General features: G+C 39.5%; 1 protein-coding gene across 1 annotated transcript; it reads right to left on the bottom strand.

Moving 5' to 3' along the window:
- Positions 1-3,861: 3,861 nt before the first annotated feature.
- On the bottom strand, positions 3,862-25,015 carry IMPA2 (inositol monophosphatase 2; the record flags this gene model as incomplete). The annotated part of the gene is made up of 8 exons (XM_083855128.1): positions 3,862-5,770; positions 6,598-6,749; positions 6,898-7,006; positions 10,614-10,722; positions 12,979-13,024; positions 14,303-14,407; positions 18,891-19,024; positions 24,899-25,015. The coding sequence occupies 8 exons, from the start codon at positions 25,013-25,015 to the stop codon at positions 5,655-5,657; spliced, it is 888 nt and encodes a 295-aa protein (XP_083711254.1). The 3' UTR covers positions 3,862-5,654.
- Between the last annotated feature and the right edge of the window lie 119 nt (positions 25,016-25,134).

The raw sequence follows: 25,134 nt of genomic DNA on the forward strand, positions 1-25,134 counted from the left end.
TTTGGGCCCCATTTTCTTCAAACTGGAGTCAGTGGCATCATCTGGTTGTGCTGCTGAACATGACCCACATTAAACAACTCCTGGCAAGAGAGAATACACGTGTTTCTCAGGAGGACAAAGAGGTGCCTATTGCAACGCACAAACAAAAGTGATGGAATTCGATGATTTGAGTTCCATGTTGTCTAGCAGCCTTGGCTAATAATGCCTGAATTAATTTCATAATAGAATAAACCAGTATTTCCACCATGAATATATCCAGTTCAGGGTCCTGTAAGTGACCAGCAATGTCACAGTATTTCCAGGTCTTGCCACATCACTCATACAGCAACAGTGCACTTGCATATACAGTTTTGCTTTCTCAAATAGCTTTAAATCAGAATACCATCGTTGTGTATTTTTTGCTAAAAGAAAAGCACTGCTAAAGGACACAGACCTTTCACACTTTAAGAGGTTTCCAGCTTAATGTGATAAAGTTTATCCCTACCCTACTGACCTCTTTAATACTTAACATAATCTTTCTGTGTCAAGAATGTGTCTGCAAAATCTTTTCTCTTAGAAAACATCTTTGAATATATGCTTTTCTTTCCACAGATGAACATTCTGAATTTGATTTGTGACAGGTGGCTGGAGACACAAACACTGAGAAATTTGAAGATGATTTTTGTGAGCCTTTGTATAATAATTTGTATATAAAAAACTTATTCCAGACTCATTTTTTATCTATCATATCTATATCTATCTATACCTATATAATCTATAATCTATGTATATATAATTTTTCCAGCATTAAATTAATATTGAAATATAAGATTGTAAGAAGAATATGAATAATATTTTTTTGCACATTGTATTGTCACATATCCATTAGCACTGATTTTGATAGTAAGTACTTGGAGGAGGAAAACGCTCCTGTTTGGAGCTGATTAATGTTCCATGTTGCAAAGGCATTGCTAATGAAAGAATGAAAGAAGGCTTTCCCTCCCCATGACCAGATAGAAAATTCTGCCTGCATGAGAAAATGTTGGCTATTTTATTTTTCCTGAAAACAGGTACAACTCCGCCAATTTATTCAATTCATCCTGGAAGACTCGGACCTCAATTTTGAATCAGTTTGTTTCAGTGAATTGGAAAACAATAGTTTTAATGGCTGTATTATAAAAACCCTGAGCATCCACTAAAAAAGTACTAGCTTTTAGTAAAACTAAAAGCCAATAGGTAACTGAAGAAGCATAGTGCAGCAGGCAGCATGAAGTAGCAGTGTGCATAAAAGGGTGCAGAGGATGATGAATATATAAATGCTGTTTATAAGGGTATGATATAATGGAGTTCAGTAATTGCATAAAAGTGACAGCAGTTGAAGAGCGTCCTGATCATTGACCAGTTCCCACACCCTGTATAAAGTGGGTCTTTCTGGCTGCTTTATTACCAGGCTGCACTGTGGTACCTTTGTTGATATGCAGACTTCACAGCTCTACACAAGAGAAATTGCACACGATTTTTTTGGTCATTGAAATAGTAACATCCAGTATGCTGAGATACAGAATTCAGCTTCTTCATGCTGTGAAACACTCACCTTCCTATTTTGTGATGAGAAAGGTCACACTTTATGTCCATTTTACTCTAAAATTCACAGTACAAATATAATGGGATGAAAAGGACAGAACTACAAACCCAGCATTGTTATGCATTTTAAAATTAAAACTTCAGGAGCAAACCCCACAGAAATCCAGAATTAATGTCAGCAGTTATTCCTCTTTGGAATAGAATTAATTCTTATGCTATATGAACACAGCATGCATATTAGATACGGCATCCTATAGTGCTATTGTCATGCCTGGTGGATGGATTAAAAGAAAATGGAAATTCCTTCCCTCCACTGTTGGTGAATGATTTGTTGCACTCCTTAATGTTGGGGAGATGTTTTATGAAAGACTTAACTTTGACATGCTGTAAAATGGAAACTGCTGGAGGAACAACAATTTTGACTTCTCTATGTTTTCAGTCTTGGCAATACAGTCCTGAAGGAGAGCACATTTTTGTACACAGCTTCCCTACTAGCATAAAAGAAAAAAATAAAGTCCTGGCAGCTCTAGTAAGGTACTAGGAAAAAGGTGTGGTCTGTTTTAATTTGATATAGTGGCTTAAGTCTTATTTCATTATTCAGACATCCTCTTTGCACATCTCCTGTGCAGACAATGAACAGATCCAACTCTGCTGAAGGAACAGCGTAACTATAATTCCAACACCAGAATGGCTACTGGTAAGTGGTATTTTTATTCCTTTAATCAAAGCTGTGGCCAACAGGAACCAAATTCTGGATGAAGCATGGAGAATGCTGCCTGGCCCCTAGGTAAGTGCCCTAAAACAAGCATAATTTCTTTAATACTGGGAGATTAACTAGTATAATCAAGAGGGAAATATCAGTCCTTCAACACACCTGAAACATGCTGGGACTTATTCTGCAAAATCTGACAAGCTTAACAAGACACACGCTGCAGAGGAATCAGCCACTGACCATTTCCCTGGAGTTTGCAGCTGTTTTCACCCTTTATTTTATCAGAAAGCACCCTTTGAGACCAGACCAGCAGACCAGAGGTTGTTCTCTGCCAGTGAACTGGTGAGGGATGCAGACATGAACTGGAATAGCTCCAGGAAGCTGAGCACCATTTGCTTACAGAAGAAGCACTCACTTTTCAGAGCACAGGCATCTTTGTTGTGCTGGCGTTCAGGGAGAAAATCTTCATCCATCTTGGATACATTATGTACTCCATAATGTATGCAGTGAAAAACAGTTGAAGCATTTTATGGCAGCTGGAAGGAAAAAGAGTCCACGTGTTTGAGCATTTTGGAGGATTTAAGTTTTTGGCTAATGTGCTGCACTATGAATGCTTGCACTCACAGGATGAGCTGCTGGGCACATGCTGAGCAAAGTTTCACTTGGCTACCAAGCAATAAGGAAGACAGAACAAGCTCCAGTATAGTCAAAAAGCTTTAAGGCTGCATTTTGATGCAAACTCTGAACTGGGATGTTGTGACACCATCTGTGAAGGGAGCTGTCCTGCTTGCCAGGGACAGAATTGGCTTGGGAAAACTGTGTGCCTCGAAAAGAATCCCTTTGTTGTTTACTGGGTACTTTGCAGGCAGATCACTTCACTCATCTGGTCCCCTGGAAGGGTTCAGAAATATTTGTCCTGGCACACAGGCAGCAGAGGAGGTGGAGGAGACAGGATTGTTGTTCCCCACACACGCGGCCAGTTTAACATACTTGGACTACAGTCCAAAGAAAAACCCAAACTGCATCCTGGGCACAAATGAGAACTCGGGATTGGGTTTCTGCACTTCTCCCTTCCTGCCTTGCTTGGCTCCCAGCTTTGCAAAACGCTGGCCTGTGCCATTGAAGTGGATGCACAGATTTCCCTGCTCTGCCAAGCTCCGGGAACACCAGGGCACACCAGCCCTAACTGGGTCAGAGACTTTCTTTGTCCAAGTGAGCTGAGCTGCTGGGAAACCTCACAGAGCCACGAAGCAGCTCAGCTCACACATGCAGTGGGGAGGACGGGGTGAGGAGGGGGAGCGGATGAAGTGGGGCTGAGCTTCCAGCACACTTGATTCCCTGCCAGCATAAGCCTCCTTCCAGGGCTTACAGGCACGGCACAAGCCCGAGTAAAGCCCCAGCTGCTCCCACGGCTGCCAGGGCTAAGCACCCTGGAATCAGAGCAGTGCCACACAGCCCCACATCTGTCACTCTGATCTCCTCTGTGCTTGGGAAGTGGGGGGAGAGTGAACAAGAGACAAGTGAGCCTATTAGCATTTATTATTTGTATTATTTATAGCACCTCAGTGCCTAGTTTTGGACCAGAATCTCATCCTATTAGCACTGTGAAAACCCAGAGCCAAACTACTGTAGTCCCTGCCCCAGAGGGCTTACAATCTCCTTTTCCAAACAGGGGTACAAAGAGATGGAGGGGGTCAAAGGGAGCAGTGACAAAATGTTGATCACTGTGATGGAAAGTGTTGATTTTCTGCCAAGAACCATCAGCTTTTAAATGCTTAGTTGGATTTAGATATTCCTCACACAGTCAGTATTTTGTATTTCTTGTGGAAAAAAAAAAAGAAATCACACAGAACTTCATGTTATATTCAGTGAAAAACATTTTTCATTGCAAGAAACACATACAAGGTTATTTTTATAAAATATTTAGTTTGTATCTTCTAAGCAGATATCTGAACATGTTTAAAAAGTCTACACATGCAGTGTACAAAAAAAGTTAGATTTTTAATCAACTCTTGGCTCATTCCTATATTCAATTTTCACTCTTGCAAAAAAGAGATATCTTTTAATTAAATTTTTGATGAAAAAATAGAGGTGATTTAATATCAACTGCTTTTCTCAACATACTTGTGTTTTCCTTGTGCTCATGATTTAAAACACAATCTAAATAGAAATTCTCGGCTAGATACAGGGATAGAGAACAACTGTGTATTTAGGAATACTATGTAACTGATTTTACAGGCTTTTCTGATTAAAAAGTGTAATTACAACATTGTGCAAGAAGGGCATGTGACTTACAACTTTTAGCAAGCATATCTTATGTGCATATTTTTAATAACTTGCCTGTAAGGGGCCAAATCCTGCTGTTCTGCTTGAAGTTCCTCTAAAATCAACAGCTCTTTGACACTGTGCTCTATTCTGCTGCCCTCCTACTCTGTGTGTCATAGTTAATACTGTGAATAACTCAGCTTGAGTTCAATATTCCTGGTTTTAACTATGAGTACTCTATGGTAGTAATTGTTTGCAGGTTTGAGTATCTTACAGAGGCCTACAGGATAGTAGGATTTATGGCCATGCAGAGGGACGAAGGGAAACAAAACCAGCTGGGTAGTTTGTAAAACAAACATTTTCCATGGTCAGCTCTGCAATTTGCCTTTTGGGTAGCCCCGACTGGAATCACCTAAGTAACCTAAAAAAAACATTACCTGAAAAGAGCTTCCAATATTAGCTTTCTTCTCTCTATGCATTCTCTAAGTTGCTGTAAACATCCAGGATATCCATATATATACACATACACCCCTGGGGGTGTGTGTGTATACATGCATGGACACGTGTAGGTGTACATATACACATATATACACACAGACACACAGACATGTACATATATGGATACAGAGCTATGACGTCGTTAGGAAACAACAATGCCATTTTTATTGCATTCTTAAGTATCGTGGAACAAGGGTATTATTATAGGCACACATCTCAACTACTCCTCCTTTACTACAGTCCTAAAGCTCATTTACCTGAGATCTGCATCTGTAAAAATAAAGTTCTGTTTTTTTAGCTGCGTGTTACAAAAGACTAAATATCAGCCCCACAGATATGAAATTACAACTTAATTTTGAGACTAATTTGCTACAAGTAAAATATTCTATCTTATAAAAAAGATACTGCTGAAAGAGATACATATTAAAAAGGAAACACGATTCTTAGAGGTCTAAAAATCTCCCTATGCCTTCCCACATGGTAATAAATTTATAAAAAATATTTGACACAGAAAATCTCCACAGATATTCATCCTGCTGAAACCACATACCCTTCCAAGACAGCCATCTTGCAGACATTACACGGTTCAGGAGGACAAGCTCCGCACAGTGAGGATTTAATTCTCGTCGTCCCGTCGGTAGTGAATAGTTTGTATTTCCTGAGCTATGAACATGGCCACCTCTCTCGTGCCTGCTGCAATCACTCGGCAGGACATAAGATCCAGAGGTCCTCCTGAGGGCAAGAGGATTAACAAGAAGTGCCTTAAATATAAGCCATGCTGTAATTAAATAGGGTCAGAAACACAGAAACAACTTCATACGCTCCTTTTGGGATGGGAAGGACAACCTAATTCAACAACTCCTACATGGAAACCTCCAGCAAGAAATTATTTTATAAAATTCTAGATACAGAGCCAAAGTATGCAAGAGGAGCAGTGAATGCCTAGATTTGTTCAGTAGCCAACAATAAATGCAATATTCCCCACTTCTAGCAACGGGACAGAAATTAATTCATTCAACAATACCCTTCTTAAGCCACCAGATCTTTCTACAGTATCTGGGTTCTGGTCACCAGTAAACCATTACACTGGTATGTGTACCATCTAAATTAATTAAGTAATAATCTGGAGACTGTGCTGCCCTTTACTCCCTCTGGGTGGCTTCTAGTCATATATGCCCAAACTGGTACCTGAGAGTCCTTCTTTCTGGGGAAGATGTCTCTGTTGAAATCTAATTGGGACATCTGAGCATACCTGCCAATCTCCTGGGCTGGTTCCTTACTGTAAATATGAGGCTTTAAGGGAATTACTTCAAGTCATGGAAATACAGTTTGACTCAGAAGACCTTTGATGGGATGAAACCCCATGCTGAAATTACATCAATGTGTTCTGAATAACCAGCCTGAGCCTAGTGAAAAGTACAGACTTTTCTACAGGATATTGCTGGAAATGAGGGAGAGCCACAGGGGTGGCACTGGACTGAGGTGACACAAGCTTCCCTGAGGCAGCCATTCACTCAGTCCCCCAACAGTCAATGGAAAAGCAAGGGCATTTTGCTCACCTGAAGTGTCTATCACAGTGCCACCTGCCTCTCTGATGATGACAGTGGCTGCTGCCATGTCCCAGCAGTGCAACCCAAACTGGTAATAGGCGTCTGCAGCGCCGGATGCCAAGAGGCACAGGGCCAGCGTCGAGCTCCCAATGACACGGACCCTACACCCCACAGCAACACAAAGGAGGAAATGCTTTTGACTTCAACCTATCTGTACAACACATTTGTTTCAGTATATATATATTTTTAATTACTTTTTATATTACTTTCTGGTCACAAATGTGAGACATATGCTGTAAAACATCTTACCCATGTGCTTGGGCCTTGAGCAATCTCTCAATGTTCCCAAGGAACAATTTCAAAGTTGCAGGGTCACGTTTTGGACCAATTTCTGTTAAAATTAAGGCCTTTGAGATATCTGCAATGGTAGAGAGATGTTTCCATTAATTCGACACTTTCCAGGTAGGCTTTATAAATTTGTTTTTAAATTAAACACAAATGGACTTTTCACACAAAAATAATTTTCACGTCCCTTTTTCTACCCCAAACCTTTTCATAAAGTGACAACTTTGCATAGAAATTCAAGCAAGACTAGGTTTATCCTATCAAATGGTCTCTTCTAAACATAGTTAAAAAAAACCAAAACAAAACAGGAGGACTAAACCCAAGAATACATTTTTACATTCCTTCTCTTTCCACACATTGTTTTATTTCATTGACCAGTCACCTTGTGGTAAATTCACTAATATTAGCAGTCAACTAAAAATAATCTAGTAATCTAGTAACTGCTAATGATGTTAATCTATTCATGTTTGAAAACAGGATGGTTCTTGAATAGGGAATTTTAATTTGTTAACCAATTATAAACATTTGGGAACCCAGTAAGAGGAAAGAAAAGTTTCTCCCTAAATCACCAGTCACCTAGTAATAGCTCATTCTGGCATTTCAAAGTCTGAAGACACCTTATGACTGAAAAAACCCCTTTCTTATAACAAATTAAGCAATATTTTTAATCATAATAATCTGTGAATGTTCTATTTGTCCTGTGTTCAGCAAAGGCAATGCTGTCCTAGAGCAGATGGAGATATCAGCCTTGTGTACAGTCAAAGGAGAGACTCACAGTGGCTTGAAAGGTGTAGAAGCAGTCTTCATGTGAGATCTGAATACTGCCAGGCTAGAACAAGCATGTGCCAATGTAGGTGGGTGGAGATGCTTGATCAAATGCCAAGTGTCCCTGCTCCTGCTGTGCTGAACTCAGAGGCATTAAAGGGATGACAAAACTCAAAGGTTTAGTGGTTGAGAACTCACTGACTGGGCTGTGCCCAGTGCCAGGTGCCACCTCCTACCCTGGGCTAAAGGTGAGGCATTCATTCAGGCAGGCAACCTTTACCTGGTTCCTACAGCTACCTGCATAAACTGAAAGTTCTCTGAACGTGGAGCAAGGAGGTTCTCAAAAGCAAATTAGGCTGGAGTGAGACACCATTTAATTAAACAGATTACCAAAGAATTGAGTACTGCAGATGAACCTTATGGATTCAAGCAATGTGGTAAAATGGTTGGTGAGTAACAGGTATGCAATTAGATTACAAATTACAGTGTCACAAATATTAACTGTAAGAACATAGATTCAACTGCTGCTTCTGAAATTACTGCATTATAACAGAAAAACACCAATCCAGGCATCCTGTAGGGTATTTGTTGTTCAGCCATTACCAGAAGTTCTAGATGGTGAAAGCAATCTGCCTAATTTTGCATAACAGATCCATCTATAATCAGAGAACATTTAATGCCCATCTCTTTGCTGAAATGCACCAGGCATTCACACCACACTAGTTATGGTTAGGTTGTGACTGAGACAGTTATTATTTTGAGTTATTAAAAATATTTCTAAGGCATAGACAGATCTCTTAAATTTTCCTCAGGGCTACAGCTGGAAATTGGATGAAAAGACTAATGCAACTAAGAGGGAGGTCTCTGCTTAGAAAAAGGAGCTGACTGATCACAAGACGCTATGACATTTCAGGAATTCAGGATATGAAATAGAATTTACTGACTATTCCTTATTCTGATAGAGGCAAAAAAAAAAAAAATACAAAGGCAGGCTTGGTAGAAAAGATTTAACAGTGATATAGATAAATTTATGAGGAAAAGATCAGTTCTGTTGACCACAGAAGATTAAAAAAAGAAAATACATTTACAGTATTAGCACATGTAAGGCCTGACATGAATCTAAGCATGAGAAGAAAGTATCACTCAAGATAACAGGGAAGATGGATCCTTCATTTAAGTGTATCATAACTGTGTGAACTCCCATATCAAACCTCTACAAAACTGGGTGTTGACAAAGAACAGTGTTTGCCTGGGCTGTAATTTCAGATGATTAAATCTGAACAATGAATGTCTAAGTGTAGATCAACGTCATACAACAATCACATTTCCTGCAAACAAATGGCAGTGAGTGACATGACAGCTTAAATCTCAAACACATTGTGGCCACTTCAGTTCCAGTGGCAGGTAGAGGGAAACACAAGTCTCTCTTCCAGGGCTGATTTATTTCACTGAAGCCACAGCCCTCACAGAGCAGACAGTTTTAAACCCCTTATAATATAATTAGAAGTGAGATTAAAGCAGATCCAGCTTCACTGGTGAAAATTTCCCACCACAAAATGATGTATCTCAAAACAAAAGAATATTTCAAAGCATTTGGAAGGGCAGAAGGTCTACTTCCCTTGCTGTGTTCTAGACACCCACATAGACTGGGTATCTAGAGAAAGGAAGACAGAAGTGACATGTGCCAAAATTGTTCATTGCTCAGCTGGAAACCAGAACTCTCTGACTGCAAAAGCATGTGAGGCCATTTCCACAGCTGTTCATGCAGCCCAACTGGGAGCCCCCCTAGGTCTTCTTAATAGTCTCTGCCAGTATGGGCTTTTTTGGAATTTGAGATATTTGAGCACTGATAAAAATGTGATGTATAATCAATTATTAAAATATTAGGGATTTAAGATTTACAATGACTTTACAATCTGTCTCTCCAAATATGCAGACCCTAGATTACTATTAACTTAGATGAACAGCCAAACTTCCCAAATTTCAGGCGAAATTTTGATTTCAAAATCTAAAGAATTCTAAATATTTCTAATTTTCTAATTTCTAATCTAAAGAAGAATTTAATTTCAGAATCCAAAGAAATCTGTATGTCAAATGGCTTGAATTTACTGTGTTTTGAGCTCATTAAATCTCTCTTTGGGGTGAACTTTTTACCACCTCATGCGTACAGTGGTGCACATTTCTGGCATATGCCTGCTTCCACTTACAACTGAGTGCCATGCTTTCCTCTGCATTTTGATTAACTAAAAACTTATTAAGAAAACTTATCTAAACAATACCAAATTATTGTTTTCTATAATCATTAGGTAAACAGACAGATCTATGACTTGAGGTAAACAGACAGATCTATGACTTGGTTTACCGATAAAAGAATCCCATTCAAGTGTGGGCAAATGTTGCTGGGTATTTGTACATCAAAACACACCTCATACACCAGAGCAAGCTGTTAAAGAACCCCTAATGAATCATGCACCCTTTAATTCACTGTTAGCACATTTGCCTACAGACATCAGACACTGTGACATAAAAGTTCATTGGAAAAGAAGTGAATAGCAGCCACAATAGTATCTGAATTCAATTCACCATTCCCATTGCATCTTGCTTATAAAAAGTTATGCCAGTGCTCAGCTGGAATGAAACTGGTGAATCTACACATTCTTCCTTATTTAAAACAATGGTTGTGAAGCAAAATTATTTAGGATTATTTAAATAGTTCATATTCAGATGTATATTTTAAAAAGAAAAGGAGGAAAGTGATTTTTCAGAAAAAAACAAACACAAACCAACAAAATTATCATGCAGGTGAAATACTTTCCATCAGGATAATGATGTTCATTATCCTAATGATGATTTGCAACAACTCTGAAACAAAATTAATATATTCCTTTTAGAGTTCTAACAAAATCTAGACCAACCTGTCTCTTTTGATACCTGAAGCCTTTTGTCATTACAAAATGCCCCTTGACCTCTTCTACCAGTGTATAATCGTTCTTCAGTGCAGTGGTAAATTACACCAAATTCAAGCTTTAAGATTTTGAAAAGGAAAGAAATGAATGCAACTCAAATTACTCATCATAAATATAAACAACTACTAATGGCAAAAAGATCAGCAATATTTTAATTGGTACACATTATAAAGATTACACTGATGCTAAAAAACTGGAATAATTTTACTATTACTGTGATATTGAGATACAGGTCATATAAAATTCAGTTTATAGAGAGAAGTTAATGCAATGTGTTCCTGATCCTCTCAATTCTTACTCGCAGTTTGTTTCTGTTCACATTAGAATGGATTAAACACTGAGTTGTTTTCAAATGCATTGAAAGGTTTTTACTGAAAATATGCAAGGCCTCTGAGACAAGACTCTGAATGCTTTGCTTTCACTGGTGAGCAGCTACTCCTTGAAGCAACCCCACTGACCTTGGCTGGACCACAGAGATTTGCAGCCCCAGGATCAGTCAGGCATCCAAACTCAGGAGTCATGGCACACTCTTTATTAACAGTGAACACTGTTTAGGCACCTCAACTTTTGTGGTGCATTGAATTTGCCTGCCTTTCCAATCAAAGCAGTACACTCCGGTCACTTCTTCAAATCTTTCTCTGCAAAATCCTTTTGTGAGGATCTCTTGAAGTCACAGGACTCCAAGAGAAGGAGTTTGGGCAGAAATACCTCAATGAAGGTTAAGAATGTGCAACACTGGAAATTTTGAGGGAGATTCTGCTTACCAATGAAAAGAGGGTCAGAATTACACCCTTGGTATTTAAAATTTCTATTACTTTAGTAGACTTCACTAAAAGACTTTAAAGCACTTTACAAACTTCAAGGGTCAGCTCTGAAAATTGCTCCTAGATCAGTTATATTAACATTATTTAATTTAGGGCTACACAAAAATTAAGTGATTTGCCCGAGGTGTCAGAAGTTGGCCACAAGGTCAACTAAATTTAACATCTCAGATGTTCTAGACTTCAAATCTTTTCCTGCTGCACGGTGTTCATCTGGGACAATTCAAAGGGAATAGACTGTCCTGGCTCCCTACCCTGAGGTCCCATCTAAACCAAAGGGGTTTTTTTTTTTGAGGAACACACTATTAAAAGACTCCTTCCCTAAAGACATCTGCAGGAATTTCTTCAAGGCTTATAATCAGGCCAGTTCCCTTGTGTGTACTTTGGCTCCTTTTCAGTTTGCTCTTTTTTTCTGCTTATCCTAGTTGTTTAACTGAGGGAGATTTAACATCATTCTTTACTTTTGTTTCAGCTTTGTTTAGTTTACATAACCCAAAATATGCAGCATCAAAATCATGATGGTGTTCTAGAAAACATAAATATTAGAGAAGGCTGTCTGGTAATAAAATGTAATGTTCAAAAGGACCTTTGGCAATGAATAAATTTCAGAAAAGCATGGAAGTGTTTCTCCGCAGTTTCCATGTTTGAAAAGTCTAACCAGAGAAGTACACAACATTATTCTGTTTAAATCAGTAGGAGGTACTAGCACATCTGAAAATTTGGTTGTTACTGCACAGAATTCTTGCTGGCTTTGCTTAAAGCTGTACATATATTTAAGGCTGTGGAATTAGACTGAAAGAGGCACATTCATTGGCAATTTGAGTAACTAGTTATTTCATAGATATATATCAAATTGTAAACCAGCAACATCTGGAGAAAAGGCACTAGCACAAATGAGTATAGCTAGGAAACTCAAACTGGCACATTGGAAGGCTAGCTACCTTCCCACCCTCACCATAATCAAGCTCTCATATGGTAAATATAGCTGTTTTACTACGTTAAGCAAAATACAAGTGCACATTGAATGAACTAGGCCCATAATTTTGCACTCTTCATTAAATCAATTCTACATTGAATCACAGCAGGAGTTTGCTTTCACAGGTACTGCTAGCAAGAAAGAGGCAATAATAACATAAGAACACTGGGATATATGTTAAATTACGAAGAGCCAGCACTAAATTGAACTTATTATGATTTTGTCTAACCAAACCTTGCTCACACCAGTGCTTCCTTTTTCTCCAAATAAATCCCATCATACTTAAAATAATTCACAGAATTCTCTTTTAATTGCCAGTATGCATGAACAAGTTTCGCAAGATTATGATTTTAGATGAGTAGAGTATGATCAGATGCTTTTAAAAAGCATAGTAAAACCTGAGTAGTGACTGATTTTTTTAAGTCTTTTTTTTTTTATTTATTTTTTCAAGTTCCCACATGGTTTTGAGACTTCTAGCCAACTCTCAGGTGCCTATCTTAAAGAACATATTTCATACCTCTTTGTTAACAGCAAATCCAATGCTCACTGCCACTGTTGGAAATCTATGAAAAATAAGAAAAGAAGTAGTACTGATGAAATATCTCTCAATTACTCCTTATCAACCCCCATAGGCAACAAAACCCCACATGGAGCTCTGTGAGTTTACTTGTCAAAATGCACTTGAAATTATACTATTTCTCCTTTGTCAGCCTCTTTAACTTTGTCAATTCCTTTTAAAATGTAAGTTAATATTGGAGAAGGCAAGAAATTAACTCATGAAGACATCACAATCTTTACACTGAACATGTAGTATATTTTAGGGCTGTTTTTTTCTTTAGTGTAATTGAATTCTCAGTATAAAACCATTAATGTTATAACAAGTCATTGCTTTTAAGAGCACATTTTGTTCAAGCTGTGCATCTGAGGTAACAATTAAGTAGCACAGAGATACCTTGCTGCTGACACCAACATACAAAGAAACCAGTTCCTCTGTGCTCTCCTTTTTCAAAGCAATGATCATGTATTTAATTCGGTCCTTTTGACTACTGTATAATTATTACATTTCAAACAATGAAATAAATTCATTTCTTAGAAACACATTTCGAAAAGCACTTTGAAAGTCCAGAAAATATTGCTAGAAAGAGGAAATTTCACTTAATTGCATGAAACATCACCACGTGACACCTCCTCATCTCCTCTGGATCTCTGTGTAACTGCACCAAAAGTCAAGGAAATGATTTCTTTTTGTTTTAGGAAAGTTGTATTTTAAGCCGTTAACTATAAGGCAGGGTTTCTAAGTAGAAATATTTTGCCATTAGTTTACACTTGAGTGGTGAATTAAAAGTCTTAATTGTTGCAGCCCTGAGCCCTAGATTTCGTTTTGTGGAGGTGCTTTAGAAACTGAAATTGCACAGAGAAATTGTATCCCTGTACAGCTCAGTTTTCAGCGCGGCTCTGCACACAGGCAGTGGCTGCACTGCCCAGGAAGAAGGCAGCACTGTGTCCAAAGGGGAGCCCGCAGCACTCCTGGAGGGAATGTGCCAAAGCCGCAGGAGGCTCTGTGCCAGGTGCCCTGACAGCACATCCTTGTTCCCGTTACCGCGCCAGGCTGAGCCAGCCAGGGGCTCCCAAGGGCCGGGAGCTGCCAGGCAGCTCAGCCACAGATCCCGCACAAACACGGCCCCCACACACACACCACGCCGAGATAAAGGGATGGTGACTCCTGTGTGTGAGTCAAAGGAACAAACCCACCAGGGAAAAGCACCTTCAGGAGGAAGGGAGGCCCTGTGGGAAGCTACATTTTGGGTTTTGGTGTGTCTCCCAGGCTGCCGGCCATTTACCTGTGCACAAAGTTGCACGTTCCATCAACAGGGTCAATAATCCAGGTGGGACTGTCGGTGAGGACACATTTTGAGCCTGCAGCAGTGGATTCTTCTGCAATAAACCTGCATTTGGTGCAAGGGTGGAACAAGGATCCCAGGACATTAGCTTAGATACACTGACTTGGAAAGCACAACCCCATCATTCTGGTTTTTAAGAGAGAACTCCTCCCTCTCTCCGTAAAACATTCTTGTATAAATGCAAACACACATACTGCTTTTTAAATTTAGGAACTGATAACTTTCATAGAGACTCTGAGGGAGAGTTTGCAATTCTACTGCACACTATTCTACATGGCAAAAAAAGAACTCTATTTATGTACACTTCCCCAGTATACCATTAAGGAAGCCATGAAAATGAATGCAGAAATAGATCTGAACTGGCATTGCTGAACTCCAGGAGAAAATTATTTTATGCAGAATATAATTTTATGGGTTAGGTCTGTCTCTTGCAGTAATATAATCTGCAAACTGTACCTGCTTCTCTTCTGCAGCCATATTCAGTCAGAACAAAAAAATACACTCTTAGAAAATCCACAATCTTTCTCCTATTTGTATTTTTTACAGTAATAAGACTCAGGAAATTAAAAGGTTTATAAAGCTGGACTTTCTTTTTCCCATGATCCAGAAAAAAATCAACAAATTATTTTTTGTTTGTTTGTTGTTTGGATGCACAAGGCACAAAATGAAATCTGAGATCATCTTCTCTTCTGTTGTTCTGTCCCAGTTTCTTTTAATAGTTTTTTTTTTCTCCTTTTTTTTCCCTGGGAAACAAACATCCAGTTCTGGCACATTTCCTGTCGACCTTAATTATCCCTGCTTTCCCATAAACTGCCCAAGGTCTCTTTCTGTAAGACATGTGCAGGTGCTACTCTCACAGATTTTCATAAAGCCCTACATGTACAGAAGGAGTAGACTCCAACTGCTAGAACTGAATCTTGCTGGTGGTTTCACATTTGAACAGCTGGTAGTGGTATTCAGAGTTTCTGCAAATGCTTGAAGACAAAAAAAGCTTCTCTCAAAGACACAAAGAGAAAAAAAAAAGATAAAGAGAAAATATCTTCTGCAAAAGAGTCCTTCCCCAGGACTAGAATAGCAGCTATTTTATTTGGTGTATTCCACCTGTACCTCATGATTCCAGATACCACTTGAACCCATGAGTTGAAAATGTTCTGCAGACAGCAGAGGAGGAGACTTCTTGAATTTTCCAAATGCTACTCTGCCTCAACCTAAGTAGAAATAGACTATTTTGACGGCATTATAGACTCCCAGCTGGTACAAAGAAGGAATTAGGAAGAGTTTGTTACTATTTTCATCTCCATCAAAGGAAACAGCTGAAGGACAAAGTGCTAGTGCACAACTGAGAAATGAGAAAGACTTGAACAAGTGTTTGAAACTCTCAGTTTAACATAACACTTTGCAGGCTCCTTGCTCTAAATATTCCATTATTTTGTCTTGTTGGTGCTCTATTACTTGACTTTTGATTTCACAAATCCTGTAATCAGCATCCAAATCCAACCATGCTTTGTCTGTGCTGCTGGATGCAGAGGAGGTTCATCTTCTTGTAGGTGGAGCACCTTATATCCCACCTCAGATTATCCATATTCCACATAAATTATACCTCTGCTTTAACCCTCTGCCAGCTCCCCTAGCTGGAGCTTGAACTATAGCTGCTATCTTATCAGGCAAAGAAAGGTGAAACAAGAACCTCATTAAAGACAGGAGTATTTCTGTGTAAGGTGATTTGCCCTCAAGTATCGTGAGCCAGCTCCTCGCCTTTCCCTCACAGTGGGGGTGTGATGCTTGCAGTGCCTGAGCTCAGAAATGCTAACCTGGAGCTGGGGCACACCAGTGCCCTCGATAAAATCTTCATGCTCAAGAGCGATTTTTCCAAAATGGATTTAGAACAAATTAGGTCCACATTTTATGAAATCTGGGCTAATGGGTAACAAACTCTCCCCTGCTTGTTGCTATACAATATTGGGAAATGTGAGAGTCCTGCAAGGTCATCTCAGATGTCTTGCTCTGTGTCCTGTAAAAACCTGCAAACTAAGCAAAACACTCAGAGTGAAGTACTGGAGTAAATTCTAGGAACAGCTTGAGAAGTGGGAGGCGTGACCACATCATTAAAATAGTTAATTTAATATGCCTGCCTGCCAGCTCTGCTGACCTCTGTTCAAATCTGGATTACAGTTTACTCCCACTGAAAATGAGTCAAGTAATTTTAGCCAAGCCTTAGACTACATCTGTTCATGCCATGGTCCACTCTGAAATTCATTGCAGGAACAGCCGAGAAGCTGTAACATACCATAATCTGCAGCAGGAATGATACCCAGTTGAGTGCAGGAGACTCAGTCTGGGGCTGTCCCTCACTTATCCCCATATGGGGATCCAAGAACAGAACGATGGGAAGCTAGAGTTGGATGTCACCCTCTTAAACTCCTGTGTCCTGATTTTAATGTCTACACAATTAAGGCCCCAAGGAACACAGAAGATGAGAGCTTGTGTAATATTAGCAAGGGTAAATGTTAATATAGCCTTTTGCAACCAGTAGCCCCTGGTAGTCTGGCTGTGCCTACCCACAACTCTTGGATCTATCTGAAAAAAAATCCTTTAGAAAAGACTCACTGGGGGCATCTAAGTGTACAAAAAAGTGAACAAAGATTAAAACTTAGTGAAATGTGAATGAAGATGATACATATCACTCAACCAAGAAGAGAGAAGAAAAAAAAACATGGGACAAAATTACTTTTCGAAAAGATTTTCCTAGTATTTCTCTTTACTTCTGAATACATTTCCAGTATCTTAAGACTCATAAGTGCCTCAGTGCAAATGGCAGATTCTAATAAGACCCCTTGTAGTTTTTCTAACACCTGAAGTCCATTTTTGATTCAGAGGACATAAGAATCAAGATGATTTAGAAGAAAAAGAAATAACAGAAATCTTCAGTGCTGCTTTCAATAGCCAGGTTAGGAGAAAGACTCAATACAATATAAATGATCTTTTAATATTTTCATTGTACTTTAATTCAACCCCTGACTGTTATTTTGGACTCCTCATTGCATGTGTTTTAATCTAGTCTAGTTAAATTTAATTTTAATCTATTGTTTAATCTAAATGTATTAATTATCTGAACAAATTCTAAGCAAACCCAACAACCACTATCAACAAAATAAAATTGTCTTGAAGAAATGGCAGTTCTTTAATTTACTTAAAAAGTCAGAAGTTAACTCTATGGAGTTGATAAAATCTGGGATTTTTCAGTTCCTAGGCCTATATTGACCTTACAACTTTTGTTCCCATTCTGTGTAACTTGAGTATGTCTGGTGATTCGCATTTTATGGGAAATGTGTAGGTTTCATGTTCTCTGCCAGACTGCTCAAGGAAAAAAAAACTAACATAAGAGTGGAGATGAGAGAAGAGCACAGCCAGCAATAGTAGAAGGAATATTACACAAATAATAGGCTTGTAAAGCCTGGCACTCTCTTGAGAATTGCAGCCAAGAACCACACATTTTGCTGCACAGTACTGCTTCAATATGCCATCACATACAGTGTGTATTTAGAAAGCCATATTTAGTATAAAATATGCTTTCTGCTCCTTCTTATGGTGTTGTTTTTTTGCCCAGCAGCACCGTGGACAATCAGATTAGTAGCTGAGGCCTCCAGATTTTCCTCTTTGTTAATTTCTGCACAGTGCTAGAATGCAAGGCTCATCCCCATGAGAGATGCCCACAGCTAGAAGGGATGCAGACACTACTTAAGGGATACACAGGCCTTGCACTGGCTCTGCAGGAAAAAGAATTTTATCCACTGAAATCAAATGTAGAAATCAATGGCAGTCTCTGCATCAAACCAAACCTGGCAACTAATACAAACCCTCTCTATAATCTGTGCATTACCTGTTATTTTCTAGTTGACAACAATAATTCAAGAGGAATCAACAACTTGATCTATTTTAAAACCTCAGGTTTGTACTCCATGTAGTAATTTATAGCCTATTTATGAGTGGGCATCAAATAATGATGATGATGACAAACAGCCCTGCTCCTCACTGATCTTCTCACTACAGAACACAAGGTAAATGTCATGAAACACACTTTTACCTCTGCTGATCTGACAAATGCATATGTGTGATGGCAACAGGAAAGGTCTACAGGGTGGGACCTTTGCTGGCATATATTTCTGCTATATTTTTATAGATAGCCTTAACATAATTCTTATACAGTAAGCAACAGACCAGTATTCTGAACATCATGGAGATCCACATGAAACCTTCATCCATGATGTCCCTATATGGGAAACATTGCTATTAAATACATGTATCAAGAAACACAGAAAATACAAAGTATGCTAAGTATAAGGAAATGGTACTTTTAAAAAAAATAGGAATCCTATGGAAGTGTCCAACAGCAATAGGGTAATATATAAGAAAGAAACAGAGATATAGGAAAGATACACAGGCTTTTAAAGTTCCCTTTAAATACCAGTGAGATATGCAGCACATAAAGGACAAGAAAAGGTCATTGATAGTTTCTATAGGCACTCACCTGTGGGAAGGAAACTTCTCTTTCAGAACAGAAATAATTAAGTTTTCCACAAAATGATCAGTTTCTGTCACGAGATCTGCTGCAGATGTCTTTGTGGACACTTGTTTTTCCTCTGTTAGAGCTTTCCTAATAATCTGAAACAGAAGTTCATAAATCAGATTTGTTGGGCATTCAGCCTGTGCATAATAAAATAATATCTTCACTGAAAAAAATATAGCTAATCCTGAAAAACAGCTGTAGGCCTAATTCTACCAGAGGTTGTTCTAGTTTTTTGACAAAAAATCCTTCTGAGCTAATGAGTATTCTTTGGGAAGATGGCATTTTAAATCAAACTGCAAAAACATCTCTTGACAATTCAGAACAGGACTGATTAAAGGATGCAACTAAAGGAATAAAAGGATGATGGCAGTCATAATGATTTAGAAAATTACCAAAGCATACACAAGACAAGAAAAAGCCTCAAGGCTCAGGCATTTTGCAAGGAAAGGCCTTTTTTCCTTCTCTTTTTTTTTTTTTTTTTTTTTTTTTTTTTTTTTTTTTTTTTTTTTTTTTTTCTCTTTTCATTTATGGGGCCAATATCCCACTGCTCTCTTACTTTAAAAGATACACAATAAGGCAAATGTAACTGGTTTCTATTTTGCCAATAAATACACATAGTTTTTTGGGGAGCTTTTGTGGGGTTTTAGAACTTTAAATGCTGACCACCCTCTGGTTCCCAAATAAATGTCATATATTTATCAAGAACAAAAATTGAAGTTTTCCTAGATATGAAACCAATGATTTAAACCTGTACTCTCTTCTGGAAATGTCTTTATCTGATTCTCCAGGGTATTACTGTTACAAACTCAAGTACAAATGCACATATGGGAAAACAATTAATGAAAGCTTTTCCCCATTTTTCCCATTTTCTTTCTGCTTTGTTGTTTTTTTCCACTTCTTCATTTAAAAGAAAAATAAAGGGACAGGATGCAAAAGGAGATAGCTTATTTTTTAATCAGTGAAAATGATAAATTATATGAAATTAAAAATAATTTTAAAAACCCAACAAAACAAAGCAAAAATTAAGCACCACTTATTTGTTTAGAATGATGGTATTAAAACCCAGCAGCAACAAGATCAATATTCCAAGTCCCATCTAAAATTTATATATTTCAATTGCTTAACTAAATTTCCATTGATCAAAGTATTTTAAAACCATTGAGAAATACTTGATGACCAAACAAAACAGTTCTGCTGCATTATGCATGGTAAAGGGAATCAGAACTCCCTAATGTCATCTCAGCTCTTGGTTTTTGTAGTATAAAATACTATATTTGGAGAGTGTGCTAATTGTTCTGGCAAGTAATGGATATGGCTGACTATTGCCTTAATGTAGAAAGTTTCTGGACTAATGTTTCTGCTTTGTGAGCTGTAAAACATCAGTTGTGCCTATTTACTGAGCTTGTGAGGGCAGGCAGTACTTTTCAGTTTGAGGTCTTGCTAAAGTTCATTACTGTCTATCAAAATATTAACTACACTTAATCTTTTTACTCCTCTCAATGCACTGTGTGGTTGTCTTGAAGGATTTATGATAGAAGAATGAAAGTGTAACTCCAGCAAGGCCCTTAGGCTCCTCTTCAGCCCAAAGCAAAATCCAAAACACTCCAACCACCTTCAGCTGTGTATTCTAAAAAAATTGCTATGCTGATACCTTTTATTTTATTTGCTCTTCTTTACTTCCCTATTATCTTTACTGCTTGGAACTTCACATAGTAAAATAGATGAGGAATGCCCTCCTTTTGACAAAGAAGATTTTAATTTCTTCTCAGCAATGCCATGCTCTTGACTTCTATTCAGTTTTAATGCATAGTAGATAGAGATTTTTGCAGCCATTTAAATCAGTGCCACTGCTCAGCAGGGCAGTGACATCATACCTGAGACTTGCTGGAAAAGAAAAAGCAGAGATGAAACCTCTCTCCTGTGATGTGCTCTGCAATCAGCTGATTTCATTCCATGCTCTGGCATTTGATCTCTCTGGTTTGAGTACAACTCTTTGCACATCCCAGCTTCAAATTTAATACTGTTTCATTTCTGATCCTTTACCCAGTTGCTCACAACCATTTTTAGCTTTAACCCTGTCTGTTTTTCTGGTGGCCAGCATGAGGCTCCAGCCACTTTGGAGGTGAGAAGTCACGATGCCGGGCTGAGATCACCAGCCACAAATGGGCACCACAGCTGTGAAGGCTCACCCACACCACAGCACGCAGGATGGACAGCTCTGATTCTGCCAATTCTCTGCCACTTACAAAGGCCTTGACAAAAGAAACCCCCATGCATTTGCTCCAGCTTGTACAGGTGTGCAATCCAAGCCAGAGTAGCCCCATACAAGGATCATATTTTCTGTATAATTGGTGAAAAACTTTTATCCTTTGGAAAATGATCAAACAGCTCAGAGCAGTGTAGAACTCAATTTATGTTGAAAAATCCCTAAAAGTCACCTTGCCTGGTCTTTCCAGATGGGCACAGAGTTCTATAAAAGTCTCATTCTAGGTTACAGGCAGCAGGCAAGCAGAAGCCAAAGGAACTACAGGATGATGAAATGGAAACAGCTGATTGCACCTTATCCCCACTGTACAATGAAATTGGCAATCAAGATGCTGTAATTTCACTGTAAATGTATTTTACCAGACTTTATTCCTGTACTAGGGCTTGTCCCTAGATTACAGATTTTTTTCAGCAATTTCTAAGCAACTGATTTTTGGGAGCATGGTTATTTAGAGCAGAGCCATTTAACACTCTTAGGCCATGCTGCCCCTCTAATGCAGATCTTATCCTAATACCCTGCTTGGGAGCATTTGGGGAGTTATGCAAAGCAAGGGGCATTTACATCATTACATGGAGACCACACCACAGAGGAAGACCCAGGCTGTCCCTGCTCTCTCTTTCATTTCCTGTGGAGCAGGGGAAATGGAGACACTGGGGCTCAGTGCAGTCAGTCCTGCACTCTTCCTTTTTTAATGCCTTTGTGAAATTTATTACAGCAAAGCAGAGTGAAGAAGACAGAGGGCCAAGATGCCTTTTCCCCCAGTACCTGCCAGAAGAGTGACCTAAAGTAGTGTGCTCATGTCAGATATTTCACCATCATACACTTCTGGGAGATCCAAGATGGATTTCCTTGCTTGCAATACTATTCTGTAATACTTGATCACTGATAAAATCAAACATCTAGATAAAAAGCATGAGTACCTGCAAATAATTCAGAGAATTCCAATCTGGTTTGCTAAAACATCTGTCCATGTTAAATAGAAAACAGCCTAAAAATTTCCCTTGGGAGTAAACATCAGGGAAAAAAAAAACATCTTGGCTTTTTAGAATACCAGTGGAAATTTTGTCTTTTTTTTTTTTCTTTTTAGTGGTATTCTGCTAGCTTTCTTATGCCTCATAAAATTATTTTCCAGAAAAACAAACAACAAACAAACAAACAGCAAAACAACAATAACAAACAAACAAACAAACAAAACAAACAAAAAAAGGAAGAAAAAAAAAGAAAAATAAAAAAGAATTTTGGACTTCAGCATACTATGTCCTTGTGTCAATTTCTTACTCTTATTTTTTACCTGGATGTATATTTACTCATTTTGGTGAAGCTTTTCCAATTCTGCAACTGGAAAGAACTGTGCAGATATTACTCAGTGCTCTTAGCAGCATCAAAGATGCACAGACTGGTCATGCCTGCTTTTCTTGAGCAAAAAGTCCTATCAAACCCATGGGTGTACTCTCATGAACAAAGAAAGCAGCTTACTCACAGAAAAAAAACAGAAGAGAAGTTTGAAAAAGTGCAGTTATTTGTGGCCTTATAGGGTGAATTTTAAAGCAGGTCAATTACAGATGTTATAAAACCATGACCAGTCTCATTATGAAACAGCCATATATATATTAAATGAGAGCCTGCAATATTTCATAAAAGTATCAAGAACTAAACAACAGGATGGGCAAGAGAAGCAATGATTTTAACCCAGTAACAGAGGTTACTCCAGCAACAACACTTCTGACACATATTCAAGTATCACTTCTTTATTGGGCTTTTAAGTTTAGAAGAAACTGTTCTAGAGTTTAGATGCCTATCTGCTGGAAAGAAGATATATTTTACCTATAGTCATGAAACACATTGCAATACAAATCAACTAGTTGTGTAAGCCAAAAGGGGAGACAAGAAAACTGTATTTCTGGTTAACTTTTCCTAGAAAATCCAAAATCTGGAAGTGCATGTCTTTCTTCAGGCCAAGCCTCTTGTAGACACTTTCTAATGATTCCAACCCCCTCTAATCTGCCACAGTCCTGAGAAATAGAGGACCTTAAAAGAAAGGCTGAAGTGGCAAAGTTTCACACAGGGATGGAGTGTGGAGTTGGATCTGGGAAGACAAAGAGGGCAAGCAGATTTCTGGGGATGGAAGTGAAGGTGGAAAGGTCTGAGGAGTGGGAAGAGAAGCAGAAGAAAAAGATGAACTTGACTAGTAGAATTGACTGTTTTTGGTGATCAGAATAACCCCCATTTTTATCAGTCAATTTTCAATAAAAATCCAGCCCTACCAAATGCATGTTACATGCACTTTGTGTCCTTAGCTCTGGCTTCTTTTGGCAGCTGGAAGCAGATTGACACTTAAATAAAAGATATTTTTATAAGGTATATAATATAAAAGATATTTACCTGCACCTTTTCTTCCAGAAGTATCTCTAGTGCCTTTTGTAACAAAAAAGATTCCTCAGCATGACAAAATAGTTGGGAAAAAAATTACCCAGTTTCCAAAGTCTTACTTAAACAACACCTTTGGCTGGTTTAAATTTGGCCTGCCAAGGAATTAGATATTCCTGCCATTTGCAGGGTAGAAATGGCAAACTGTGATTTTGGATGCAAGGATTAGTTTTACAGAATGTTTACTTCTTCCAGGAAAAGGTGCTCAACTGTGATTTTCTGAGGAAGTGAAATGATTGAGGAAGCTTAAAGCTGTCTTTACAAATTGGTATTCTGAGAAATAAGGTGTGGAGGCTTAAGCAAGTCATGAGTCTCTCTTGTGAAATGGCTGGCACAATGACTGCTGGAGAAACTCCTGTTTTGAGAGTCTGCGAGAGCATGACCTGTCATCCTGATTTGGATTATCCATTTAGTCCCTGTATTATTAAAACAATTCTCCTCTCCTCTGGCATTCTGTTCATCTGTGTAGTTGTTTTTTACTAAGGAGAAAATATGTTTAATAACACACACTAAGGAAAAGTTATGGGTCTTAGACTCAAGATAGAAAAGGGGGCTTCTTAAATCACAGTGTATAGGTACAAAGTGTGTTCCAAAACAGAGCAGAATGGAAGCATGAGAGAAATATACATTGCTGAGGTTTGTATTTTACCCAGTTTCTCAATCAATCAATCAATCTGCTGATCCCACTTCTTGGCTCTGTTACACCTGGTGGAAGTTTTGCTGCTGCACAGAGTGGGGTCAGGCTGTCTCCTGAGATGACTAATCTGCTGTGCCAAAACACGGATCTGAAATAAGCTGTTACCTTTGCCACACAGCTATTTGTCCCTAGCAAGTGAATATGGGCCACTCTGAACACCCTGCCAGATCTAACAAGCGAAAACCTCCTTGACGCGGTTATTTTTCTCCGCACAAGGTGCTGGAAAACAAACGCTAGCCCCGAAGGATGCAACCACCCTCAAGGGATGCGCCCGAGGGACGGGGCCTCCCAGGGAAGGGGCCCCCGAGGGGATGCAGCCCCGGAGAGAAGGACCCTCCAGGGCCGGGCTGGGGCCTCGAGGGAAGTGGTCCCCCCCAGGATCTGGGGTCCCCCAAGGTCTGGGCCCCCGGGATGGGCCCCGCCGCCGCCATCCCTCCCTCCCGCGGCCGGGCGGGTGCCGACCCCTGCTCCCCCTGCCCGGCCCTGCGCCCCAGCCCAGCGCCCGCCCGGCCCTTGCTCGGAGCGCCGGGACAAGGGGCGGCTCGGCCCGGGGGCGGCTGGGCTCGGCTGGGCTCTCACCTGCCCGGCGCGGCGCGCCAGCTGCACCGCCACCTCCACGCACTCCTGCCAGGGGTCCCCGCCGCCGCCGCCCGCCGCCGCCCGCCCTTCCTCCTCCTCCTCCTCGCACGGCTTCATCGCGGTGGCCGGGCTGCCCGAGCGGGCCGGGGGGCGCCCGCCGAGGAGGATGCCCGGGGCGCACACACCGCCCGGCGCTGTCACTGCGCGCCCCGGCAGCGCCCCGCCCCGCACAGCAC

Source organism: Zosterops lateralis (genome assembly GCF_965231275.1).
Source record: "Zosterops lateralis genome assembly, chromosome: 1".
NCBI lineage: Eukaryota > Metazoa > Chordata > Aves > Passeriformes > Zosteropidae > Zosterops > Zosterops lateralis.